The following is a 26,013-nucleotide window of genomic DNA, read 5'->3' as shown; positions in this document are numbered from 1 at the left end:
TGGCAATGTTGGAATTTTGAGATCTTAATCCGAAATATATGAAAAAGAATCTAGTCTCTAGTAAAATTTCCAATGATGAAAATCTTTGTTTAACATTATAAATTATTGATTATGTGTATTTGAGATTTTTCTTTGATATTTCTATTTATACAAACTATTTTCGAGTAGTATATTCTACTAAGTACATCTTATTATTTATTTCTATAGCTTAAAACAAGTTTTACTTTTAGATTTGATCTTTTCTATTGTTTTGCGAGATTTTTCAAATTAATTTAGCGATATAAGTACAATGCACAATTCACACTTTGGGAAATTTAAACAAACAAACAAACATACAGATGTTTTCATAGACAGATACATATACTATTTTCATACAATATATATATTGAATGAGAACTTAAGGAATCAATTCTTTTAAAATGTTATCAAAGTTACTAAAAAATATATTTATCTACATATATACACAGATTGGTATTCAAGACCTTAATTTCGTAAAGAAATTTAAAATTTCTAATAGAAATGATAATGAAATTATATAAACTAAATATTAATAAGAAAATATTGTTTGTTAATAACATTAAAATAAAATAAAAAGATCTCGGTAATATCCCCAAAGAACTGGTTCTAAAGAATTAAATAGTATAATTTGCAACTCATTCAAAGTAACCAGTTTAAATGCTGCAAAGTCCAATAAAGGTGAATTTAACAAAAGTAATCAATACTAATAAATGTTAGTTATTAAAAACAAATCGAATAAAAGCGGACATAGTTTTATTACTTATCTGATATTATTTATAATGATAAATAATCAGAGTTTAGGACAATTGCATTTGCGATTTATAATATTAGTACTTTTTAGGACTTAGCTCATTTTCCCCACAGACAAAACAGCTTCATGATAACAAGCGAATTTGTTGCCAATCGAATGTTTCTACCTTAGAGACCGTATTTTACAGTTGTGGCTACAAAATTTTGGGAGGGGTAAAAAAGTTTGGTTGCTTCAACTGAAATTCTTCTTTATAATCTGACTTTTTGTTGATAGAACAGAAAAATTCTATGTGTGCAACCGAATCATTCGATTGGTAACAAATTCGGTTGCTACTACGAATCTATTTTTTCTATGTACTTATTAAATATTATATTTCTAGTGGACTTAGCATATTTTCTAATAAAAAGTTTTCTTTATTTTTATCGTTTTAACTCTGTTATTTGATTTAAGTTCTATATTGTCTTAAGATGAAAATATATTTCAAAATTATCAAATATCTTCTTCAAACAATTATGATTTATATTTTTGGCGTAAAATTAAATGTATAAATTAAAACAAGTAAGAGAGCTATATTCGGCTTTTTCAAAATTGTTTTTCACAATTTTTTTTAATTTTTTTTTAATTTTTTATTTTTACAAAAAGAATTTTTGACAAAAAAAGATTTTTGATGAAAAAAAATTCGGGTTAAAAAATATTTTTCCCGATTTTGACCCATTGTAGGTCCAACTTACTAAATCCTTATATACATCGTTGCAATGGACTTTGAAATATCTATCATTAGATATTCATATTGTCTATATTAATGACATAGTAATCCAGATATAGATAAAAAAATAGGCCAAAAATCGCCCCGGTTACATCTCAGCCATTTGTGGACAGATTTCGTCGATTTTACATAGCAACCGAGCCGGAAGAATTACAGATACACATATTGATGTATGAATCATGTACATATGTAAGTTTTTTGGGGGCTACGGAAAGTTGATTTCGACATGCAGACGGACAGACGGACTTTGCTATCTATAACGATCCAGAATAGCTTTTGTGGGGACGCAAATGAAAAATGTAGAAATTACAAACGGAATGACAAACTTATATACGACCGCTTGCTATTCATGGTAAAGGGTATAACAAGTTTGGGCCTATTATAGAGTTTCCATAAAAGCGCAAAATTCAAAACTGCGGTTTCAATTTTAAACAATTTAAAATCGATCGGTGTCGGTAATTTTCGGTTTTGAGCTAGTTTCCTAATTACCATAATATAATAGAAACAAGAATCCTTTAAAACTATAAAAAAAATTATACAAAATATTCAGCTTATTTGTTGAAATCCCTTGATGACCGCTTTATCTTTATTAGAGGATGCATTTTGTGAGCATTCTGAAGTTTTAGACTTCCCCAAATCTCTCTTACTGCAGGTAGCTCATCACCACTAGCTACACCACTCTCAATAGCATTCGATTCACCTTGATTCGCCGCCGCAGGAATAGGGTCTGCGGAGATTATAAGGCTCTCGACTGTATGGGCACGTTTTCTTCTCAGACATTTCAGATGGTTCCGAAATTGCATTTTATACCTGTTGCCAGGTAATTAAACAGCCCGCAGTGGTATAGAACAAAAATAGAGGGACATAAATATGTAACCTCTAAACGGTAGATCCGATTTGAATGAATTTTCACATGTGCAAATAGGAAGTGTTGTCGAGTTTATGTTTTGAACTTGGACCTCATAGGCTCAACAGGGGCGCGACCAAGGGTCCTCAAAGTAGGACATCTCGGGTATGTTACATTTTGAAAACGATCCTATACCTTTGTTCCGATTTCAAAAAAAATTACACATATAGAATGTCCTCATCGAGCACTACAAGAAACCTCGTCGTAGCTATCAATTATCTCTTATAGCTTAGGAGCTATTCGCATTTGAAAATTAAATTTTCAACACTCTAGTTTTTTGATAACAGCGGATTCAAATATTTACCGATTTTCTCTAATTTTCCTTTATTGGAGTAACAACACTTGTATGTGTCAAATAGAAAAAGAATTGTTTCAAAATAATGACTAAGTCCAAAGTTATATGCATTTGCATTTAAAAAAATTTAAAAATTCGATTTTTCGCTATTTTTTTTTGGAAAAAAGGTCTTTTTTTCTTTTTAAGTTATCGCAAAAAATTTCTAAGAGGATGTATAAGGAGTTTATACTTTTTGAAAAGATAACTCTCGAATATTCAGTTAAAGAACATTGTAGAAAGTACGCCACAGATGTCGTATGTATTAGAAACCTCTAGACAGGTTGCAGATGGCAGTGTTATAAATAGTGGCAGAGGTTGCAGTCGTTAGTGAGTTTATCAGAAACGCTATTCGAATAAACATCAACTGAGTGCCTTAAAGTGTGCTGTATTTTTCAAGTGAATTCGTGTACATTATAAAGTGTCTATATTTTTCAGAATTTATAAACGTGTATAATAAAACATTGAGTGACTATTTAATTCTGTGGTTGTTGTACATTTTAAATAAATAAAGAGTTGTTACAATTTTTAAACTACTAAACGGCTTTTATTTGCAATCAAAAGTATCCGGTTTATTTAAAGGAAATAAACCAACGTTTTGAAAAGGTTAAAACGTAAAAATATAGTAACCGATTTTAGATGGCCCAATATGTTTTCAATTATTTTGTAAAGGGTTCCGATAACCCCGAGCCTGGTATGTATATTATATCCAAAAAACTAAAAATTTCGAGATTGCTGTAAATAAATTTCAAAATTTGTTTTTATTTTTCCATTTTAAATAAAAAATTCAGCATAACTGTAAAATTTCACTAAAAACTATTCATAAATAAAAATTTAATTTCTATTTGAAAAATTTTTATCTATGCAAAAATTCAATAAAATATTTAAATTTTTTGTCATATTTTTTAATTGTGAAAATTTATATTTATTTTTGAAAAGTAGACAAAATTCTCTATCCATTGATATATAATATGTCTCTCTTATGTTTTTTAAGTGGCAAATTAATTAGGGAAAACTTAACAACTCGCAGAAAATTTCCCCATGTATATTGATGTATCAATCATGTTTGTAAGTAATTCAACAGACAGACAGATCTAGAATAAATATAGTTTAGGGTCGAAAATGACAAATGTGGAAATTACAAATGGAATGGTATAAAAATAACAATCAATAGCTGGTCAGATTACAACAGAGTCTTTCCCTATTACACTAGGAAGTTTCTCGAAGTTTCTCAGTACGATTGACAAGTAGCCAAAAGGATAAGGCCAAGTTTGCCCATTAGAAAAGTTTAGCAGAGCCTGAACTTATTATAAAATATCAAACAATATTAGTTTAACAACCATTTAATTGCTTATACTTACTAAGTTTTTGTTTTCTTTTTCTCCAATTCTCCAGCCTTAATGATTTTCCTTTATTGAATTATTTCATTTTGAAGACATTACATTATTTTTTAACATTTGTTCAATCACGAGTAATTGTTAAATAAAAAAAATTCCATAATTAAATATTTCTTTTTTGCCTTTTCTTTCGTTCCAGTATCGTACTGCTCTTTGTAATTGTTATAAAATTTAAAATGCAGCAAAAAAGTAGGAAGAAGATTACAAATACTATGTATAATATACTATATAATTTTTGTAATATTTATTTATTTGTTTTGTAATTTTTATTTATATTTCAATTTGTTTTTAAATACATATGTTTAATCAATTCATATGTATAATGTGTAACTACGTATTATTAATATTAATTCCAGCTTCTTTCTTATCATCATAAATTCACTTGGCTTTTAATAATTTTCAGTTTGATATGCCATCATAATTTCGCTTAAGTTTGTAAAAAAATCAAAAATAATAATAATGATGTAAAACAAATTGTAAAAGAAAATAAAACACATGAGCAAAAAGTTGTTTAAAAAGATTTTCTTTTGTGTAAAATGAAAAATGATCGTATATTTTGTTTGTTTTTGATCATTTGATCGAGTAGTGTGTTTTGAAATGAGAGGAAATAAACAGACATAGATGATTCACTATAAGTTGAGGTTTTTTTGAAGTAATTATTCTTATTATAATAGTTATATTTCCAATCTGTTTAACTGTTACTTTTGTCATTAATTTCAAATTTCTTCTTTCCTCAGTTTTCAAGTTCGATTTTTTAATTAAATTCATGTAAATATTACATTAGATTGGCTTAAAATAGATCTTTCAAAGAATATTTCACAACATAGTTTATTACTTATTCATTGATTCATATTGGGTTTTTTTGCAAACATATCCAAATTTAAAATATACACTTTACTTTTTATTTTATTTATTTGCTAATGGAAACTCGTACATATATATAATTGAAACACTTAAATAAGTGATTTGTTATTTAAGTAATAACTTTTTAAAATAATTGCTCAAAATAAATTTTTAACAAAAGATGGGGGTGGATTTCTTTGGATTTTTACTATTTTAGCTTGAAAACTTGAGTCATTCACATGAAATTTTAATTATTTTAAACGTTTGTTTACAAAGTGCTGTTATCAGCACAGTCGCAATTTAAATACCCTAAGTTCTAAACAAACAATTTAACAATATTAAAATTCTTGGAACATAAACTATGTCCAAAACCTTTACCTTGAAAATGGAGCTGTTTAAAAATTTGATTCAACCAAACTTGAAGATGGTTGTGTGTTAGATGATTGAATGTCTTGCTATTAGAGTTTTTCACGGAAATTTTCAATCCTGAAATATTATGGGGATTTCTCGGGAATTATTTTCCATATTTTTATGTACTGTTTTTTGAACTTGACTTTCTCTAAAATATGCTTATAGCTCCAAAACAAATGCAGAAGATTCTTAAAGCAAAAAAAGATTTAACCAAAATAGACCAATAACAAGTTCATTATTCAAATTATTCCAAAAACTCGTGAATGTTCAGGGCTGTTACAGAATTCCATTCCGATTGAAAGTAGAATTATTTAAGTATTTTGTTTTTTTCACAAAGAGTAAAACGAAAATGTTTGGAATAAAACCTAATTTTATTTAATATTATTGGGGTTTATTCAAGTTTTAATTAACATCTTTACTTAATTTTTGATTAATAAGCAAAACATTGCCAATTCAAAATTAAAAAAACTAAATAAAATCAGAATTAATTGGAATCTAACTTCAAAATGAATCCAGATTTCCCGGGAAATGAAAAATGTGCGAGAAAAGAAAAACTCTACTTGCTATCTCATTCAGAAACGGCCAACATTCCTTTACAAGTTAATATTACCATATCTACCATAGCAATTGAGGATATTTCAATTAATGAGGAGTAGGAAAGCTCGTATTTGCCTGAATTCGCCACCTGGTATAAATTCAATAATATATTTTCATAAATTTGACCAATAATTGAAAGAGAGATAAGAAAATGAAGTCTTTAATGAAAATATTTTAATTGAAAATATCGATAGGTCGATATATGGACCTTTGTAGCAAAATATAACCATAACAATGAGTACTTTGGTATTGAAAATCAGCCAAAATTAGTAAATTAATGGCTGACATACACTACAATGGAAACGCTTTTTTTGAAAACTTTAAAATAAGTTTAAATTTAATAGTTTTTGTATTAAAATATAGAAAATGTCAGCGTTTTTAAGCATTAAAGTTTAACAAAAATACATTTATAGAATGTGGTTACACTTCCTAGCATTGGCAAACGAATGGATACTTCGACAAGAAAAATAATGAAACAAAAAGAATATTTAAATATGAAATATCATGTTATACCGCTTATTTTTTCTAACTTATTTCGCAAAATAAGATTTTTTAAATAGTTAGTAAAATGGACGATTTTAAGGCTGGATTAAAGCAAGAAACTATATGTTCTTGGGGCAGGTACCGTAAAGGAAGACTTTGTAAAACTATTTCAAGGCAATTTCAATTTAATATCAAGAAAGTTAAAACAAATTCCCAATAATTTTTTATTGGATCGGATTTAATTTAATTTTGCATCTGAAGATAAGGTACCATGGAAGAAAATATTTGTAGAATATTTTCCCGAAGCACCTACCAGCAGAATTCTATAACTCATTGAGGGCCAGAATGATGAACTAACAGTACAGTACTAGAAGGTCTTGAATCGAATCAGCAAAGGTAGCATTGCTGAAATTACCATTGCAATTGCAATTGACCCTAAATCGTCCTCTAAACTGAAGGATAATGAGCAACACATTGGCTATGGGTAGTTACAGTGCGTATTAGGCCTACGAATAGCCAACATATAGCGAACGACCTACCTAAGAGGGCAAAAGTGAGTTACAGACCAAGTCAGACAGGGTCTAGCTCAGAGAACTTTAAGTCTCCTAAAATGCAAATAGACCAACCTTCTGGTTCTGGTACAATCACCAAGCCCGATACGTAAAAGAAGAACGTATCCAACTCAACGGCAGTGGACCTCTAATGAGCCAACCAGTTCAAGCGACCAAGCCAAACTCCGCAATTAAGAAAAGAAGCTGATGTCAGTCATTCAGATTGACAGATAGAGACATGAAATTTGAACTATAGGGTCCCCTCTCCTTATGTAGATCCATTTGGAAATTCGAAGGTTTAGAGGGTAAAAAGGAATACATTCTCCTAAACTATTTTTAAATGCATCATATTCTACTTAAAAATTAGCATACAGGTGTTTGGTACTTCTTTCGAAATTCGGACCTTTTAAAATTATTTACTTATCAAAAACTTACAAATATAAATTTGGTACGGGTACTTTTTGGAAATTCTAACTATTTTGGTCTAAATTAGGGACCTGCGCCGACTAAAATTCACGGCGGCGGCTGCTGACTCCAAAAATGTTCGGCGGCTAACCGCCGACTAAAGAATAACTACTCAAATTCTAAATAAATAAAAATTTAGAAAGTAAAATTTTCCGAAATTTTTTGAAATTACTATTGAACTTTTTTCAAAACGGCGGATATTTTTAAGCCGACTTAAGCCGAACAAATTTTTGACGGCGGCGGCTTTTAAAATTTATCGGCGACTTGGCTCAGCCGGCTTACAGCCCACAGAGGGGCCAAACATACTAATTTTGCGGATTAATTGAAAAAACAAATTTCAAGTATCGTGAAAACTGAAAGTACCAGCTTAAAGAGCACAAAATTCTACATCAGCAGGAAAAAAATTAATGTGAAATATGAAACGGTCTTTTTATAGTCACGTGTTGAAATTACATATTGTGAGAAAAAACCTAAAAAATTTATAAAAAAAAATTGCGCAAATAAATACTATTTATAATAGGTAATATCTAAAAATTAACAAATCTAATTATGCAACCATCAAGTTCAGGTATTTATTGATATGTTTTGGTTAAATTTAAATTTGAATTGTTTGTGGAATTGGCTTTGATATTAGTTTTTATATTGGACAAATGGACATAAAGTTATTAGCTGGGCAGATAATTTAATATAATTTAAAAGCCTGGACAGTTAAGCGTTGTTTCAGAATAAATTAGGTTGCGCATCGTGGCGCCTCATAAGTTATATGTAAATTAGTAACACCTTCGAGAGTCACGTGTGTCAGGCCTGGACGTGGCTATATTCTTGTATTATAACACCGTGCGACAGCAATTATTGGACTTGAACGGGACCATATACATATGAAACCTTATGTCATATATAGTAGAACTGCGTTTTTAGTTTTTTATTTTGTGATATTTTCTCCTTTTTAAAGAACTTCAAAGTTTTAAGGATATAAAAATTTCTTAAAATTTATTTAAATAGTTCTGCTCATTAGTTTTTCTTTATATGGATATCAAATGAAAGGGGACAATTTCTAGAAGTAGATAATTTTTTTTATTTTTACTTTTCAGGACGAAAAGTTGTAAAAAATGTCCTTTGAAAAATGTATCCCTTTATATCCTTGAGAATTTCCAATATATTTTTCTAAAAAAAATATATGTTGAAACCATGCATATACTTTAACACATGCTTAAATTTCGTTCTTATAGCTTTATAAGTTAAGCCTAAACAGAAAAAAACATATTATTAAGTTCGCTACAGCAATTAAGATTACAAAAATATTAGATAGTAATTTTTGGACTTGAACAAGTCCACATACACACGGTGTACTTTGAAATTTCAAACTTGACGGGTGTTCGAAAGGGAAATTGGTACTTTTGCTTCTAATGGTACTTTTTTTATTATATTAATATTAAATTATTTAATTTATATACGTAATAGTTGGCTGATATGCTTCTGAGTAAAGAAAGAATCAAGGACAGGGATATTATGGTGCCGAAAAGGAGAACTAATCGTAATATTTCAATTTTCTATAATATTGATCTCGAATCAGGAAATTAAACACACATGCTTCTGACTGAGTTAGAATCTACAATAATGGAACTTACATACATGTATTTTTTCCTACCAACAGTAATTTTTGTTTGTTTTATAGAAACAAACAATAGAAACATGAAATTAAAAATTTATTAACATGTGGTCCTGAATTGAAATGATTATAAAATTAATAAAAAAAAACAAGTAAAAGAGCTATATTCGGCTGTGCCGAATTTTATAAACCCAACAAAGTATATTTTAAGCTATAGATTGATAAATTTTTATTGATGAAAACAAATATGTTTCCCTATTTTTACCCATTGTAGGTCCGAATTAATATGCCGTTATATACGTCGTTGGAAAGGTCCTTGAAAAATCTATTATTAGATATCCATATTGTATACATTGATGACTTAGTAATCCATATACTATGTATAAAACAAAACTAGGTCAAAATCGAGGCAGTTGTGGTTTTATACTTATGTACATACAGTGGTTGACAAAACAATGGAAACTTTTCCAAATATGTATTCACAAAATTTAAAATATTTTTTTAAAATTAAATTTTTTTTTAGTATTTTACTTGTATTGTTTTATTTATATAAATTAACTGAAAAACAAACAACATACTTAATTATATTCTGAAAAAAGGGAACAAAATTAAAAATATTCGCTATTTCGCTACTGACAAAACAATGGAAACTTTTAAACTTCTGCAAGAAAGAAATGTAAAACGAAAATAATATTTAAAAGAACGATGTAAAAAGCATCCTGTTTACAGTTATTTTATTTTATTTTTAAATTCTGGTAATTTTTCACAATTTCTTTTTCTAAGTTTTTCGCATAATTGCTTTTTTTCAAAGTTAACGAAAATGGCTAAAGTTAAGATTTGTGAAGACTTAAAAAATAAAATAATTAACGATTTTAAAGCTGGTTTAAAACAAAAAAAGTATCTGTGACAAATATTCAATAAAACAATCAGCAGTTTCAAAAATTATAATAAAATTTCGTGAGACCGGTTCTGTAAAAACTCAACATTTAGGTGGAAGACCTCATAAGACTACTGTATGGGGAATTTATGTGGTCGAATTTATGGGGAATTTATGTGTTACTCATGTTAAAAGAGAAACTCACACATACACAAACTGTTTTAATCAAATTACTTAAGGGGGACTAAAAGTACGTTTACTTTATTCTAAAGGTTCCTTTTTTAATTTCTATGTTCATGAACCTAGGGTATTTTAGGAGTAACAGTAGCTTAGCGTATGTATGATTTGGACCGATATCTTACTCACTGGAATGATATCTTAAGGTTCGTAAAATTTTTTGGAATCTCCTGTTAAATTTGTTAATGTTGTTTATTTCTCCTGCTAAATTTTTAAAAATGTAATTATGTAGTTCCTTTCTACTTTAAGCCATAGATAACTAAATATCTAAAAAATAAATTACAAATTTTTAAAAGCATTGTTTGAAAATCTAAAAAATTTCACTAGGTATAAAACAAACATTATCTACATTCAATAGGTCTAATTTGTAAATCTCTTTTACAATTTTTCTCTCTTTTACATAAAAATAAAATGGAATTTTTCTTTTTGCTAACCTGTGTTTTATTTTCTTTGTTGGTTGGTTTTTTTTACTGTAAATTATTGTTATTTGTTTTTTTTCTTGTAATTTTAATTTTTCTTTTTGTTTTGTTTTGATTTTCTTTTTGTTTTTTTGCACGTTACAACTGATAATTTAATCTCACGTTTTCTTGCTTTTTCTTTTTAGTCAAACAAAAAACACTGATTTTAGTTGTTGCTTATTTTTTACTTTTTTCTTTTGTGGATGAGAAAAACTTGAGTTTTCCATTAATTTTCTTTATTTTCTTGTTTTAATTTATTTGAGATCTTTGTTTTAATAGTTGCTTTTTTATTTTAGCCGCAATATCACTTGTTGTTAACGAATATTTTTAAGCTGAATTTCAATTCAAAAAACAAAAAAAAACTTTTTTTCTTTCTTTGAAATAAAACTCACTCTCGTATCAATACAATATTATTTGTTGTTGTTATTGTTGTTTGATTTTGTACATGCGAATGAACGAAGCAACGATCGCCACCACCAAACCCCACTCATCTATGAGCGAGTGTTTGTGTGTAAAAATGCCTGGTTTTGCGTGTGTGTGTATGAGTGCATAGAGATTTTTGCAAATCAAAAATAACAAGTTTTTGTTTGGTTTTTTTTTATTTTGTTTTCTTGGTATTTTTTCTTAAAAATTTATTTATTTTTTTTGTGTTTTTTACGTATTATTTTTACTTGTTTTTTTCTTTAATTTAAATTATTTCTTATTTTGAATTTTTAAATAGATAAAAAAAAGAAATAACCGATATCACTTAGAACTAGTGTAAACCGCACGAGATGATGAGCAGTTTTTTAACTTTTCGCGTTTACTGCTGTCACTGGAGTGGATCAAGTTGATCAAGCGCAACCTCAGTTAAGCCATACTTTAACTCTCGTACACAATCCCACCAACAGTTTGTCAGTCAGTTTGCCAAGTCACCAACAGCAACAACTACAACAAAACGAACACACGATCATACAGAAATCAAAACGGCATACGATTGTTGTGGTTGTATAAAAATGTCTCTTTTTTAAATATTTATTATCGTATCGTCATTAAATATGTATGTACTCAGATGCAGTACGTTTAAGGAATGCAATCGTTTGTTATGTTCAGCATTGATAATTTACACCATTTCCATTAAAGCCATCCAATGTTGGCTAGCGATTCGAAATTTTTAAAAGGTAACGATCATTTGAATTCGTTAACCGCATTTTAGCGGTAATTTTCGTTCATATCCGGTACAATGGGGTCGATCGGAAGCATCTTCTAAACTACTGGTCCGATTGCAAATTGATTGAAAATTAAATTAGTGACCACCCTGTTAGAATACAAAGTGAGATACAGGGTGTCAAAGTTGACCACCTTTGGTTTGTATATCCTTAATTTCCTATTGAATTCCTCTCCGTATTGATTAAGATCTCTGGACTATAGCCCATTTTCAACACTATCTTGGAACTTGGAGCCATCTGCATAATAGTTTACGCTTTCCTGCTGCAGTACATTCGTACTTAGAATCGTACAATTGGGGCAGCAGGTGTTCCCACTCCATTGCGAAGTACATAAACGTTTTTAAGCCGACTTAATGCAAATTGAAATTGTATGTTCTTAAATGAGTTATTAAGATCTTAACATTAATACTTCTAAGGACATATGACTTAAAAATGCGAGAATGTATTGGCCATTGTTAGCTATGACATTTTCTCATCTTTCTGGCAACATATGGATTCCGAGCCGAGCTTTCTTTTGAGGCCAATAACGAATCAAGCCAATTTCGGATACTTTGTTCCAAAGTGAAGCGTAGCGGACGGGACACGCCAAAATGATTTTCGTTTGAAGCATATTCGCTTCAAACGAATCAGTTGCTTTCGGTAAAGGTTATGGTCTGGTCTTATTTCAGCAGCTCTGTATTTGCTCCCACCAAATACAACTCTCTGTATTTGGTGCCATGGATAGTTAGCTTTGTTTTCGATTCCGCTGGTTGTTCGGGCTTTACATACTATCGCTTACGCTTCGCTTTATTGTAATGGATCCATTTTTCATCGCTAGTAATGATTCGGTGCAAAAATGATTTTCTTTTATAGCGTTCAAGCATCTTTTCGGACATGATAAATCGTCTTTCAAGGTCTCTCGGCTTCTATTCGTATGGTAACCAATGCTTTTGAAATTGCTGCTTGAGTAGCTCCCAATGATTTTGTTGAGTTTTACAATAATCTTCATGGAGTAATGTCTTCAATTCTTTTGAAATTGCTGCTTGAGTAGCTCCCAATGATTTTGTTCAGTTTTACAACAATCTTCATGGAGTAATGTCTTCAATTCTTTGTCTTCAAAATTTTTTGGCTGGCCTGGGCGATCTTTGTCTTCCGTTTCAAAATCACCACTGCTGAACCGCACTAACCATCTCTTTTGCTTTGGTGAGCAATCGAAAGCTTGTTTACGGTATAATTCAATAACTAAGTGAGAAAAAATGACAGATATGTACCCTTTAAAATGACATAAGACATAACATAAGATAAGCGAATCTTTTTTGCTTGGGCAAGCACTTGTTTGGACCCTTCTCATTCAATGCATTGGAACTAGGAAAATGGGTTATGGGAAGGAGGATAGAGGGAGTAGTGTTTGTGGACATTTGATTGGAATTTTTCCTAAATTGAAAAGGACAGGAAATACTTAGACATGAAGATTATTCCACATACGCACAGTATGGCTAAAGAACGAATTTTCTCTGTAGTGTGTTGTGCGATCCACTAACGAATTGACCACGAATGTAAGAAGCTACGGATATCGGGAACAAGTTTCCTAATTTCATCAGGACATATTCCCTTCCTGTATTGATAGAACAGTGAAACATAACCCACATTGCTACGATGCTCCAGAGAATCAGTAGAGCTGGATACCCTACTTTCACCGATAAGCACCTTCGCCCTCTCCTGTACGCGGTCGAGTAACTCCAAAATGAGATTGGGTCGGATATTTTTTTTTCTCCATTGGGGGCATTTGACTTCCACAAAGCATATCCATCTTATACGAATTGTTGCAGTTGTTTTTCACATTTGTTATTATTGCCTTGTGTCAGTTTCGTTAATCAGTTGTTGTTCCAGCTAAGTAGATGATTGGTCTGCTGTAGCTGGTATAGGGTAATGGTGCTGCCATCTGTCGTTGTCTAGAAACAAGGCCCTCTGTGTATTTGGTGTAGTGGTGGGGAACCTTGCTGATCTTTGATTCCTACCTTTTCTTTTCTCCCAGGGGGTGGCAGGCTGCCTGACCTTTCCATGATGTTATCCTCTTTTCCAGGTGGAGGAGTGGTCAGGGGGCTTCTTGGATGGATTGTTTAGAGGGAGGTTAATTTTAAAAAGGGAGGGAGGTTAATTTTTAAAACTTTTTCGTCCTCTGCCAGGGATCGAACAGGGGGTGCTTCGTTTTGTAGGCAAGCACTTTAACCACTACACCATGCCGCCACAATGGGTCGGATATAAGTGGTGTAAATAATAAGGAGATCAGATGAATTGAAGTATTTCTTACACCGTCTTAGAAACCCGAGGCACTTGAATGCTTCTTTCGACACTTGAAAAATGTGTTTTGTCCAGCGAATATCACACTGAATTCTCGAGGCCTCTTATTCCTTAATATTTACACCATCCAACAAATGAAGCAACATTGAGTCTTAAGTGCATTAAAATCGACTCTGTTTGCACAATCCCATTCAGAGATTGTCACAAGATCTTGGTTAAGCGTATTATTCATGTGTTTCCTCATTGTCCCAATCTCCGAAAGGCTTGGCCTATAGTTGAATGAATATGAATGGCAAATGTTGCCGTTCATCGGGTTGGAAGTTTGACTTAGGTCATTTAAAAAAAAATAAAGAATAGAGTAGGAGAAAGAACGGTGCCTTGCGGTACACCTGAATTAATCTTGAACTCGTTTGATGAGATTCCATCTACAACAACTCGTATAGTACGATCTCTGAGAAAGCTCGATATAAATCGAGAGAACTCGTTACCGACACCAACATCAATTAGTTTCGATAAGAGCGCACCATGCCACAACCTATCGAACGCCTTAGAAATATCTAGAGTCACCACTTTACTTTCACCAATACGGCACAAATTTTCCGATAGGAAGGCAATCAAGTCCCACGTAGAGCGTCCTCCACGAAAGCCATACTGCCGGTCGCTAAGTAAATTGTTAGATTCTAGATATTTCACAAGGTGGTGGTTAACCTTACTCTCCATAACTTTGGAAAGTGCAGAACAAATTGCTATTGGTCGATAATTTTCAGGGGGGTTACTGCGTAACTCAATCGGAAAACGAAAATGTTCGAAAATGTGTGCTAAATATGTACATTGTGATTCGAAAAAATTTCCTTTCGAATCGAATTAGAGAGTAACGCCACAGGGATGTTAGTCTCTCCCTTTTTTGGAATTGTCGTTATATTAGCAAGCTTCCAACATATGAATATGAAATTCACCGACACGGTATATGCTGAAAAGGTTTGCTAACGGACGGGCTAAAGTCGATGAACACTGCTTCAAGACCAGTACTGGTCTGTTAAAACCTTTTTAGCTGCGCGAGCGTGAAAGAATATATTCGGCATAGTTACTGATACTCTTGCAAGCTTTTGTAGTGGTTGATTGCTTTCCTGTAAGTTCGAATTACATATTTGCAAATAATTCAGCCAAAATGATAGCTTTATTAACCGGGTCAGTGAATGATTGGCCATCCTTTAAAAGAGTAGGAATTGTGGAAAATTTCAGCCAGCTAGCTCATTTCGTTTGGGCCCTATCGTGTTTCCAATAAACAGACATACGGACGGACATTGCTATATCGTCTTAAAATCTTATGAGAATATATACACTAATGTGGGTCAGTGACAAATATTTTGAAGTAAAAAATAAATGTGGGATTAATTTAGCCCAGAAGTTTGTTGACTTCAATAAAACACAAAATGTTTCGTTTAATTGTTTATTTTAAAAATTATTCACTTAAATCACTTAGGTCTAGGGTAACTTATTAATTATAATAATATATAGTAACTTAAAATAAGACAACTTTAATTCAACTTTGCGACCTTAACACGACTTTTCACTTTGGATGCTGCTGGACAACTCCCTTCTAGAATAAAAAATATCTGTCTATCCAAACTATACTCTTCACTCGTCCGTTTATAAAATACTCTAGAAAGTTCGTCAATTTTACACATGTCATATTGTCGTCACCTTCCCTCTCATAGTCGTCAATATTGGTCAGTTGATTTAAATAACAATTAACCCTTAATAAGGTCTGCCAGATCTCGTAGAGTGACCAGGCTCCAATCTCACATAAACATGTTCATTTTTTTTAACGATTTTACATCAAAAAAATTTTAACGATTTTACATCAAATTCATCTGGCTAGAAAAGCATTTCAAATGATTGAATTCTTTCCATAACTGAACTATTATAATATTTCATGTAGTAGACGTAGTTTTTTTTGTTTGTTTGTTTTTGCTTTTGTTATTCGATAGTAAACTGCTTTTAGCTTTGACCAACGCAAAAAAAAACAACAACACTTGCCATAACCCCCACCGTTATCAACAAATCCATAACCAAACGACAAGTATCCATACTCGTTTTATATTTTAATTTTATTTATTTAAATGATTGACTTAAATAAAAATCTCTGGTTTTTTAGCAAATCTCTCCAAGTATGTCAAGCTCTCATTCTCTTTCGGTAGTAGAAATAATTAGGCTTGTTTTGAAAACGTCTCTTTATGTTCGAATAAAACTATTCACATACGCAAATATTTTATTAATTTTTTTTTTTTAGAGGTTGCAAAAAACAACACTTGACCAAATACTTACAACTACCATTACTGCTATATAGATAGTAGTAGTAATGTTGTAAAGTCTCCGCCACCCACTTGCTGAACGACTAGGAATTTTCATTTACAGTTTTACTTTTGCATATATGCAAGTAGTAGTGTCTGTATGAGGGATCTTGTATTTTAGTTTAACTCTTAAAGCATTTGAGTTTGCGAGGTGGTTTTCTCTTATAAATATAAATTTACCTGTTATAAGAAAGATCTATTCAATATAGAGTATTATTACACTTTGTTTTATAATTAAAGCGAAATGCATACAGCGAGTGTCAATACAATGGAAACTTTTTCAAATATTTAATCCAAAAAATTCTTAAGAAATTTTTATTATTTTAGTATTTTGTTAATAAAAGAATATTTTTTATTCGAAAGTAGACTTGCCAACCGTCCCGTTTTCGACGGGACAGACCAGTTATAGAGTCGAATGTCCCGTGTCCCGGCGATACTCTAAACGGGACGCCATTTGTCCCGTTTAAAAAAACAAAAAAAAACTTTTTCATTAATTACCACAAAAAATATAAAAAAATCAAAAATTGGAAATACCGATAAACAAGGATGCTTTATTTTCTGAAATATAGTATTTTCTAAAAACTGAATATCACTATTTAACAATATACATACATAGGTACTTAGTGCATTAACTTCTATGAGTTTCAATAAACTCATTAGTAAACATTATTTACCTTTCATGAAAAATAAATTGCACGATACTCGCTCTAGGATGCTTGTACCTTTAGTAACTAAAATTTAGTTAAAGGTGAGTTGTTGGTCCATTGAAATGGACTGAGTTTGTCGAATTTATTACTTCAAATAATAATAAAAAAGCTGATAAAAGCGATTAAAAATATAAATTTTAAATTATGGACTGAAATAGGTAAACTTTATTAAATAACTCGCTGCGATTCGTTACTCCTACGTAGTAAAATAAAAAAATTTTAAAGATTTTATAAACTATTTTTTTAATGAGGTGAAACAAATTAGGTAAAATTATAAAAAATAAATTTTCAGACAAAGTTTGAAGAATCTCGCAATTTTAATTATCCAGATATTCAAAATTTACTATGTACTTTGAATGGAAAGTTTCATACTCACTGTTCCGATCTAGACCATTTTATCTAAACTCTGTACAGTGATAAGAATTTGATTCATACAAAGTTTAAATACATTACAATTACTCCACATATTCGAAATTAACTATATACTTTGTATGGGAGGTGTCACTCCCACTAATCCAATCCCGACCATTTTACAGCCAAACTATGTAAAATGATAAGTGAGCTATCGCTCACTATATAGTTCTGAAAATATTTATTTTCCTTTGTGTGGTAGGTGACTTAAACCTTGTTCCGATTCTTCCCAATTTGGTTAAACTTCATGTGATATGAAATTGATTCATATAAAGTTTGAAGAATTTCACAATTATAGTACTCCAGATATTTGAAAATAACTATTTACTTTAAAAAATTCAGTCTCGCCCATTTCCAGCCAATCTCCGTATAGTGACAAGAATTTGATTCAAACAAAGTTTAAATACTTTACAATTATAGTACTCCAGATATTCGAAAATAACTATTTACTCCTGTATAAAGTTCGAAGACTTTCACAGTAATAGTTCTCCAGAGTTTACACAATTAAAATTAATGTGTTATTGTTGATTTTAATAAATAAAATAGGATAATAACACTGCTTCAAAATAACACTTTTTGTCAGAACTTGAAAAGCTTCCTAATGGAGGTTGTATGCCTAGGTGAGGACATGCTAAAACCGTTTTCAAAGATTTTGAACACCCTCAAAATTTTTAGTTATTTTGAAACAAGTGTTTTAGGGTAGGTAGTACTTCAATACCTCTAATTCAGACATTTTAAACCCGATTTCAAAATTTTAAAAAATAATCTAAGAAATTGTTTTAGTTATTAAAAAAGTAAATTTTTTTTTTATTTTTTTCGTAATTTTTCAAATTCAACAATAGTGATTTTAATTTTTTTCTATGAAAACCAAATTTTTTTTGCAGATTGCTTTAAAGACAATTTTATATAGACAAATCGGTTTATATTTGCAAAAGTTATTAAACTTTTTCGAAAAAAGTTCGAAAATATTTACCCTGTTTTTTTTACATTTATATGCGCTGGGGGAGAAAATACTCAAAAAGGTATTAATGAAAAGTTGAATAACTTTTACAGTTTTTATCCGATTTGAAAAATTAAAACCATGTTTTATTAAGAACTTTTCTTTATACATTGATATAAATTTTTATAAGCTTTCATATCAAAATAAACAATGAAAAGCGACTCAAATCAAAAAAGATTGTAACAAAAGCAATACTTATAACTTACAAATGTATCAATAAATGCATGTCATTTTGAAGCGTAATAAGATTTCTTTCCCAACACGTTAAAAAAAATAAAAATTGAACAAAAACTGACTGAGTTACAGATCGATAAGTTGAAAAACATAACTGTAAACGGTTTTTTCAGAATAACTTCTGAATTTGAAGGTGTTTCTGAAATTTTTTGACACAATTTGTAATGTACTCAGCAAATCCTATAACCCACGCTAGGTAATTTTCCATGTTTTTTTCCATCGTTCTCTGATCATTTAGTGGTGTCCCGTTTTGGAAATTTCAAAAGGTGGCAAGTCTATTCGAAAGATCAATGTATTAACATTTGAAATTGATTAATATCATCTATATCAATGATTATGGTGTGTTCTCCATTGACCGTAATTGATTTTTGAAGAAAAAAGGTCCGATGCTACCATCAGCCTGTAAACCATATGCTGCAATTTTGTTTTTTAACAAACCCGTTGAGCCAAAAACAATTTTGTGATAAAACACAGTCGTCTAAAGTAAATTTCGATAATTTGGTAGAATTGTTTAAGTGTTAATCTATTCATGATGATTTGCCAGAATATACTGTCATAAATGTGAAAAAATTATCGCATTATGACAGTTTGTTTGACAGTTAACCCTTTCATAAGTTCTTTCGGGCTTAAAAAAATCACCCTTTATATCTTTTATACTTTTCAGTCCAATCACATGTGCATTCCTCTAAATTTTTCATATAAATATGGAAATACATTAAATTGTATAAGAAAAATCAACTGCGTAAATTTTAACTTTGTAAAAGATAAAGTGACATTAAAATTTGCATTAAAGGAGGGAGAACATACAGCCAATATAGCGATTAATAATATATAAATTTTTACATTATCGTTGTAAAGTTCGGATAACAAATTCCTTTCCTTCGAGTGTTTCCAGACTAATTTTGACTTAATTTAACTATTTTATTTTTGTAAAATTTCACACAGTTGTCAACATACATACAAATAGTAATTTGACTCATACCAATAAGTAGTCTTTACCAACTATGTACTGAAAGCTCCCGCTGGCTAAAAGGGATAATGCTACCAGCAAAATTCATTAGGAAAAATACAAAGTTAACAGCCTTCTTGGATAATCTATATCGTTTTCGGAACCTAAAATATCAATTTATCATTAATTATTTATTTACATTCTTATTATTCAAATTTACTTTTCACTTACACTATGTTTGATAATTGCAAAAGGTCGATTTTCATTCGCATTTGTCTCAGATGAAGATAAGAAATTTAAAAGTGATGGTCCATTTTGGTTTGGTTGTATTACAAAACAAAAAAATTTTTGTTTTTCTTGAAAATTTCGTTTCGATAGATATTGCGTGTTGTAATTTTGCTATTCGATACGTCACAAACATTTACTTGATACTAAAGCGATTTGGGCCCAAATTTTCAATGGTTCTTTTCTGAATTCTAAATGAAAAATTACTTGTCTAAAACTGAAATTTATGCCCTAATTTTGTAAGACGTAACGAAACGTTTTTTTCGAAAAAATTTGTCATTTTTGAATTCTCATATTTTTCAAAACGTATTTTTCGTTTCTGTATATAAAACTGAATTTTATAAAACAGAACAAAACGTTCCCAAGCGCTTGAAACATAGAGAAACATAGAGCGGAAACTAGAAAAAAGCTCAAACAAAAAAATTACTCAAAATAATCACACATACGAGTGTTGTTTTTGTTTTCACATAGTTTTTTCTACTAATACATTCTCACCACTTAGGTTTTTGACAACTGAGTTAGGTCTTTGACAGGAGAGTTTCCGCTCTATGTCATTTCAATTTTTTTTAAATAAATTTTATTTGTTTGAAAATAAATAAAAATAATTTAATTTATTTGGCAGAAATATGACATAAAAACAATGTTTTCAAACTTGGTACCACATCAAATAATCGACTTGAAACGCAAATATCGTTTCGTTTTATAAAATACCAAACTTTAATTTTTTCGTTCCAAACAGAAACGCAAACGAAAATTCGTTTGAAGTTACAAAATGAGACCATTAGTTTCAGTTCTATTTTAAATTTCAATATTTATACCCTACACCACCATAGTGGGGAGGGTATTATGCGTTTGTGCAGATGTTTGTAACGCCCAAAAATATTAGTCTAACACCCACCTTAAAGTATACCGATCGACTTAGAATCATTTTCTGAGTCGATTAAGCGATGTCCGTCCGTCCGTCCGTCCGTCTGGTTGGCTGGCTGGCTGTCCATGTAAACCTTGTGCGCAGAGTACAGGTCGCAATTTTGAAGATATTTCGATGAAATTTGATACATATTATTGTTTCGGCTCAAGGACCAAGCCTATTGAAACTAGCTGAAATCGGTCCATTATTTCACCTAGCCCCCATACAAATGTCCTCCCGAAATTGGACTTTATCGGTCATAAATGTTTAATTTATATATGTATCTCCACAAATTCCGCTCCAAATAAGTTTTATATACACAAAATTCATGTCACCAAATTTTGTTACGATCGGTCCATATTTAGTCATAGCTCCCATATAGACCCGCTTCCGAAAATCACTTTAACGTGCATAAATCGCTTAAAAATGTTGGTAAACACACAAAATTCAACATAGTTAACTTTAATATACACATAAATCACACGACCTAATTTCATGGTGATCGGTCCATAATTGGTCATAGCCCCCATATAAGGCCCACTTCCGAAAATCACTCAAAAATATAAATTATTTAAATTTTAAAAGAAAAATTTTTGTTGCTCTTTACTTAGTGTAGGGTATTATATGGTCGGGCTTGACCGACCATACTTTCTTACTTGTTTTTTTGAAAGTTTAATTTTTATTTCGGAACGTAAATTCCTAATATACAATTAAACCACGAGAAACTTCTTTTATCAGCTGACGCTTTAAGGTTCAGAACTTAATAACATGAAAATTTAAAAAAATGTGCATTTTAAATGCACATACAAACCCGGTTTTCCCGTTCTTTTAAAAGGACGTTTGCGCTAAGTGGGTTAAGTGAACTTCAACTTTTGAGTTCAAGCAAACAATTTCATACAAACGGGAGCATTATTTGGAACAATAAATTTGCACTTCCTTTATTAGTTTCTTTATATTTTCTTATTAAAACCCAGCTCATTAAATGAACTCAAAATTAATTTTGTAAATAAAACAGAATAAAAAAAAACATATAGTAGAACTAAACAAGTACATACATAATTGAGTAAATATTAATTTAAATTGAAATTCTTCATAATTTGTTCAGCTGAGGTAGTATCTATGGAGTTGATTTCCTTTAAGGAATTGACAATTTCCGTTAATGCTGGAAAATAAGAATCACAATAATAATTAGAGTTTTGCTAAGATAAAGTTTTGGTGGTGGATTCAACAAAAAATTTAATAATTTGAAAAGCTACTTTTTTAAAAAAGTACTTTAATTAACACATAGGTACTTTTTTAAAAAGTTAATTTTTTAAATTATTTCTTTTTAATAAAGTATTTTTTAAAAAAGAATTTTTTAAATAAAAAAGTACTATTTAAATAACGATATTTTTTTAGTGAATCCTTTAAAAAGTAGATTTTTCAGTACATTTTAATAAAGTATTTTTTAATAAAGGGTTTTTTATAAAGTACTTTTTTAATAAAACGCCTTTTAAATAAAGCATCTCTTTCATAAAGTACATTTTTTTAAAAAGTTCTTGTTTTATAAAATACCTTTATTATAAAGTTCCTTTTGCTTAAAGTACATTTTTTAAAAAGATAATTTTTTAATAAAATAACTTTTTTTAAAAAAGATACTTTGTTAATAAAGTACCAAAAGATACTTTTTAATAAAGTACCTTTATAATAAAGTGCCTTAATAATGAAGTACTTTATTAATAAAGTACCTTTATAATAAAGTACCTTTATAATAAAGTACCTTTATAATAAAGTTCCTTTATAATAAAGTACCTTTATAATAAAGTACCTTTAAAATAAAGTACCTTTATAATAAAGTACCGTTATAATAAAATATCTTTATAATAAAATATATTTATAATAAAATATCTTTATAATAAAGTACCTTTAAAATAAAGTACCTTTATTATAAATTACCTTTATAATAAAGTACCTTTATAATAAAGTACCTTTATAATAAAGTACCTTTATAATAAAGTACCTTTAAAATAAAGTACCATTATAATAAAGTACCTTTAAAATAAAGTACCTTTATAATAAAGTACCTTTATTATAAATTACTTTTATAATAAAGTACCTTTATAATAAAGTACCTTTATAATAAAGTACCTTTAAAATAAAGTACCTTTATAATAAAGTACCTTCAAAATAAAGTACCTTTATAATAAAGTACCTTTATAATAAAATACCTTTATAATAAAGAACCTTAACTATTGTTTATAGAACCCCTAACAAAAACAAAGCATACCTTTACGTTCCTCATTGGACATTAGCAGGGACAATATGGACACCTGTTTATTTTTACTAACTTCCAATAATGTGGCAGAAGTGTTGGCATCTTTTTGCAGCAAATAGAAATCATGCAAAGTGCGTATGACGTCAGTTAAAGTATCCGAGTCAAAGCCAGCGCCCAATATTTTGCATAATTGTTCAAGGGGAATACTCTAAAAAATATAAATAAAAAAGCATAAATTAACAAAACAAAATGATTTAAAAGTCTAGGAAATCACCTTTAAATATTGATACTTTTGTTGAGCTGTCAATTCTTTCCAGTTGGAATAAAATTGAGCCGTTGAAATGGGGGCAGGTGGCAGAGGACGCTTTAAGAAACAATTTTATGTTAATAATAGGTTTTATTTATTAATTTATTTTATTATGTTACCTCGCTTTTACTACTAAATTCATTTGCTGTAATTTTATTAGAATCTTCTTGTTTATTAATGGCCGGCAAAGTTTCCTTTTTCTTTTCCTCCATTTTGGAAGGTTTAGGTACATTAGTAGCAGCCAATTTCATATTGCTTTCCTTATTAGTGGATGGCTTTATTTCCTCAAAATGACCACAATTACTATTGAACAATTTATCGATGTCTTCGTCTGAAATTGTTAAATTTTCATAATTTTTACTATCCTTAGGACCAACTACATCTGCAATAGCTATGCGACTTAGAGGTTTTGTTGAACGTTTGTAGGCTGGCTTGTCGATGGGTAAAATATCCACCAAATTTGTACGTAGAGGACTAAAGTTTGGACCACTTGCGGATTTGACTGTAAAAGTAAAATGTTAGTTTATGCAATAATTTCAAATCTATTTGAAATATTTACCATTTTTACGCAAGCGTTCATTGATACGCTCAAGACTGCGACTAGCTTCTGTATTTTTCGGTTCAATCATTAATACTGTTGTACAATCTTTGAGGGCGTCCATATTATTGCCCAACGATTCATTGGCCATCATACGCCGATAATAGGCTTTCACCGCCAAACGATCAATGTCAATGGCACGTTCACAATCCTCGATACATTCATCATATCTTAATTTAAATAAAAATATACATAAATTTTGTTTTGATTGCAGAAATAAATTTAAAATAGTGGGCAGTTTATTTCCAATTTACTTTCCTAAGTGACTCACTTTTCTAATTTTAAATAACACAAAGCTCGATTGCTATAATAGACCGCATCGTCGGGATACATTTGTATGGCCTTAGTGTAGGCCTCTATGGCCATGGGATATTCAGCCATTTTGACATGCTTATTGCCTAAATCTTTGATTTCATTGGCTTCTTTGTGTTTTAATTCCACAGGATCGTAAGGTGTATCATGTTTTTCGCTCGAAGGTGACAGCAAAGCATCATACTTGGACGTCACACCATTACTCACAGTACTGGAGGGTGTAGTTGAGTTGGATTTTTTCAAATCCAGTTCCTTAATGTGACTACGTACCGGCAAAGTCTAATAAGATTTGCAAAAATGCAAATATTTTTATATTAAACAGATTAATTTGTGCAACATTTTCCAAAAAAAACCTTACCAAATTGACATCTTTTGTATTGCTTTCCGGCTGTGTTTGTATTTCCCGTTCCTTATCCTTGATTTCTTTTTCCCAATTGTACAAATCATTGAGTGCATTGTTTACCACTTCGGCGTTTTGTCGTACCTGGGCTTGAAGTTCAATAGATTTGTTGGCTGCATCCATTTTGGTTGTTCTTTCGGGTGTTTTTTTTTGTTATTTTCAATTCTTTTTATAATTATTTTTAGAAGTTTTGTATTCGTTTTGTGTGACTTTTTTTATTTTTTTCTATTGTGTGCGCCGAATTTTAAGGAAATTTCTGTTGTCAAAACAACTTGTGGTTTTTTTTGTGGTTGTTGTTGCTTTTTTGCTGTCATTGGTTTGTTTTTTGCCAGTGGTGAGTATGTTCAACAGCTGTTCAATGACATGTGCAAAATTATATCGATAAGGCAGTGCTTTAGTAAAGACAAGAACCTGTGGTAAGAAGTTAAATGTAAAAGCAATGATTCTCAAACTGATTACTTGATTAAACGCTTATTGGCCATTTTAAAAGCGAGTTTAGATATTTTGAGATTTTATATAAAAATATCGATTTTTGGCCAGAAATATGAGTGATCACAGATCGAGCTCCTTTTCTTGATTAAACGCTTATTGGCCAAGTTAGTAGCTAATTTAGATATTTTGAGTTTTTATATAAAAAATCGATTTTTGGTCAGAAATATGAGTGATCACAGATCGAGCTCATTTTCTTGATTCAACGCGAATTTAGATATTTTGAGTTTTTATATAAAAAATCGATTTTTGGTCAGAAATATGAGTGATCACAGATCGAGCTCCTTTTCTTGATTAAACGCTTATTGGCCAAGTTATTAGCGAACTTAGAATGTAAACAACACTAAAATACATACTTTTAATTAGATTTTTTAAAGTTTACGGAATCCCCTTATATAAAAAATTAAAACTTAAGCTGTATAACTACGAACACTTAAACAAAAAATTAGCCAAATCGGTGTAGCCGTTTTCCGATTTTAGATAAATCGAAAAAAGTGGGCGTGGTCCATTTTTCATTCCGATTTTTCATGTTACCCGATTTTCGCCATACAGTATAATACAAATCTTATCAAGAGAGAATATTTGTGGAAAATTTCAGCCAGCTAGCTCCTTTCGTT

At 30.2% G+C, this 26,013-nt stretch overlaps 2 protein-coding genes across 5 annotated transcripts in view; both read right to left on the bottom strand.

Annotated features, from left to right (window-relative positions):
• LOC135959581 (uncharacterized) overlaps positions 1–11,700 on the bottom strand; it is a 70,879-nt gene extending 59,179 nt beyond the window's left edge. Inside the window, exons 1-2 of one of the 4 annotated variants that reach the window (XM_065510538.1) lie at positions 11,094–11,700; positions 4,135–4,596 (exon numbers count right to left, since the gene is read on the bottom strand). The gene's annotated coding sequence lies outside the window, so the exon portion shown is untranslated. Of the gene's footprint in view, positions 1–4,134; positions 4,597–10,677; positions 11,067–11,093 lie in introns of those variants that run through there. The other 3 variants (XM_065510537.1, XM_065510539.1, XM_065510536.1) reach the window with 3 other exon arrangements.
• A 10,245-nt stretch (positions 11,701–21,945) lies between these two features.
• On the bottom strand, positions 21,946–25,170 carry spag (spaghetti). Its single transcript, XM_065511771.1, has 7 exons — positions 24,866–25,170; positions 24,467–24,786; positions 24,157–24,365; positions 23,717–24,099; positions 23,565–23,654; positions 23,303–23,498; positions 21,946–22,198 (listed from the first exon to the last, which is right to left on the bottom strand). Exons 1-7 carry the CDS (start codon positions 25,028–25,030, stop codon positions 22,107–22,109), a joined length of 1,455 nt encoding a protein of 484 aa, XP_065367843.1. The 5' UTR covers positions 25,031–25,170; the 3' UTR covers positions 21,946–22,106.
• Between the last annotated feature and the right edge of the window lie 843 nt (positions 25,171–26,013).

This window comes from Calliphora vicina, chromosome 5, assembly GCF_958450345.1.
Source record: "Calliphora vicina chromosome 5, idCalVici1.1, whole genome shotgun sequence".
Lineage (NCBI taxonomy): Eukaryota > Metazoa > Arthropoda > Insecta > Diptera > Calliphoridae > Calliphora > Calliphora vicina.
This window is presented reverse-complemented; position numbering and strand designations above follow the sequence as displayed.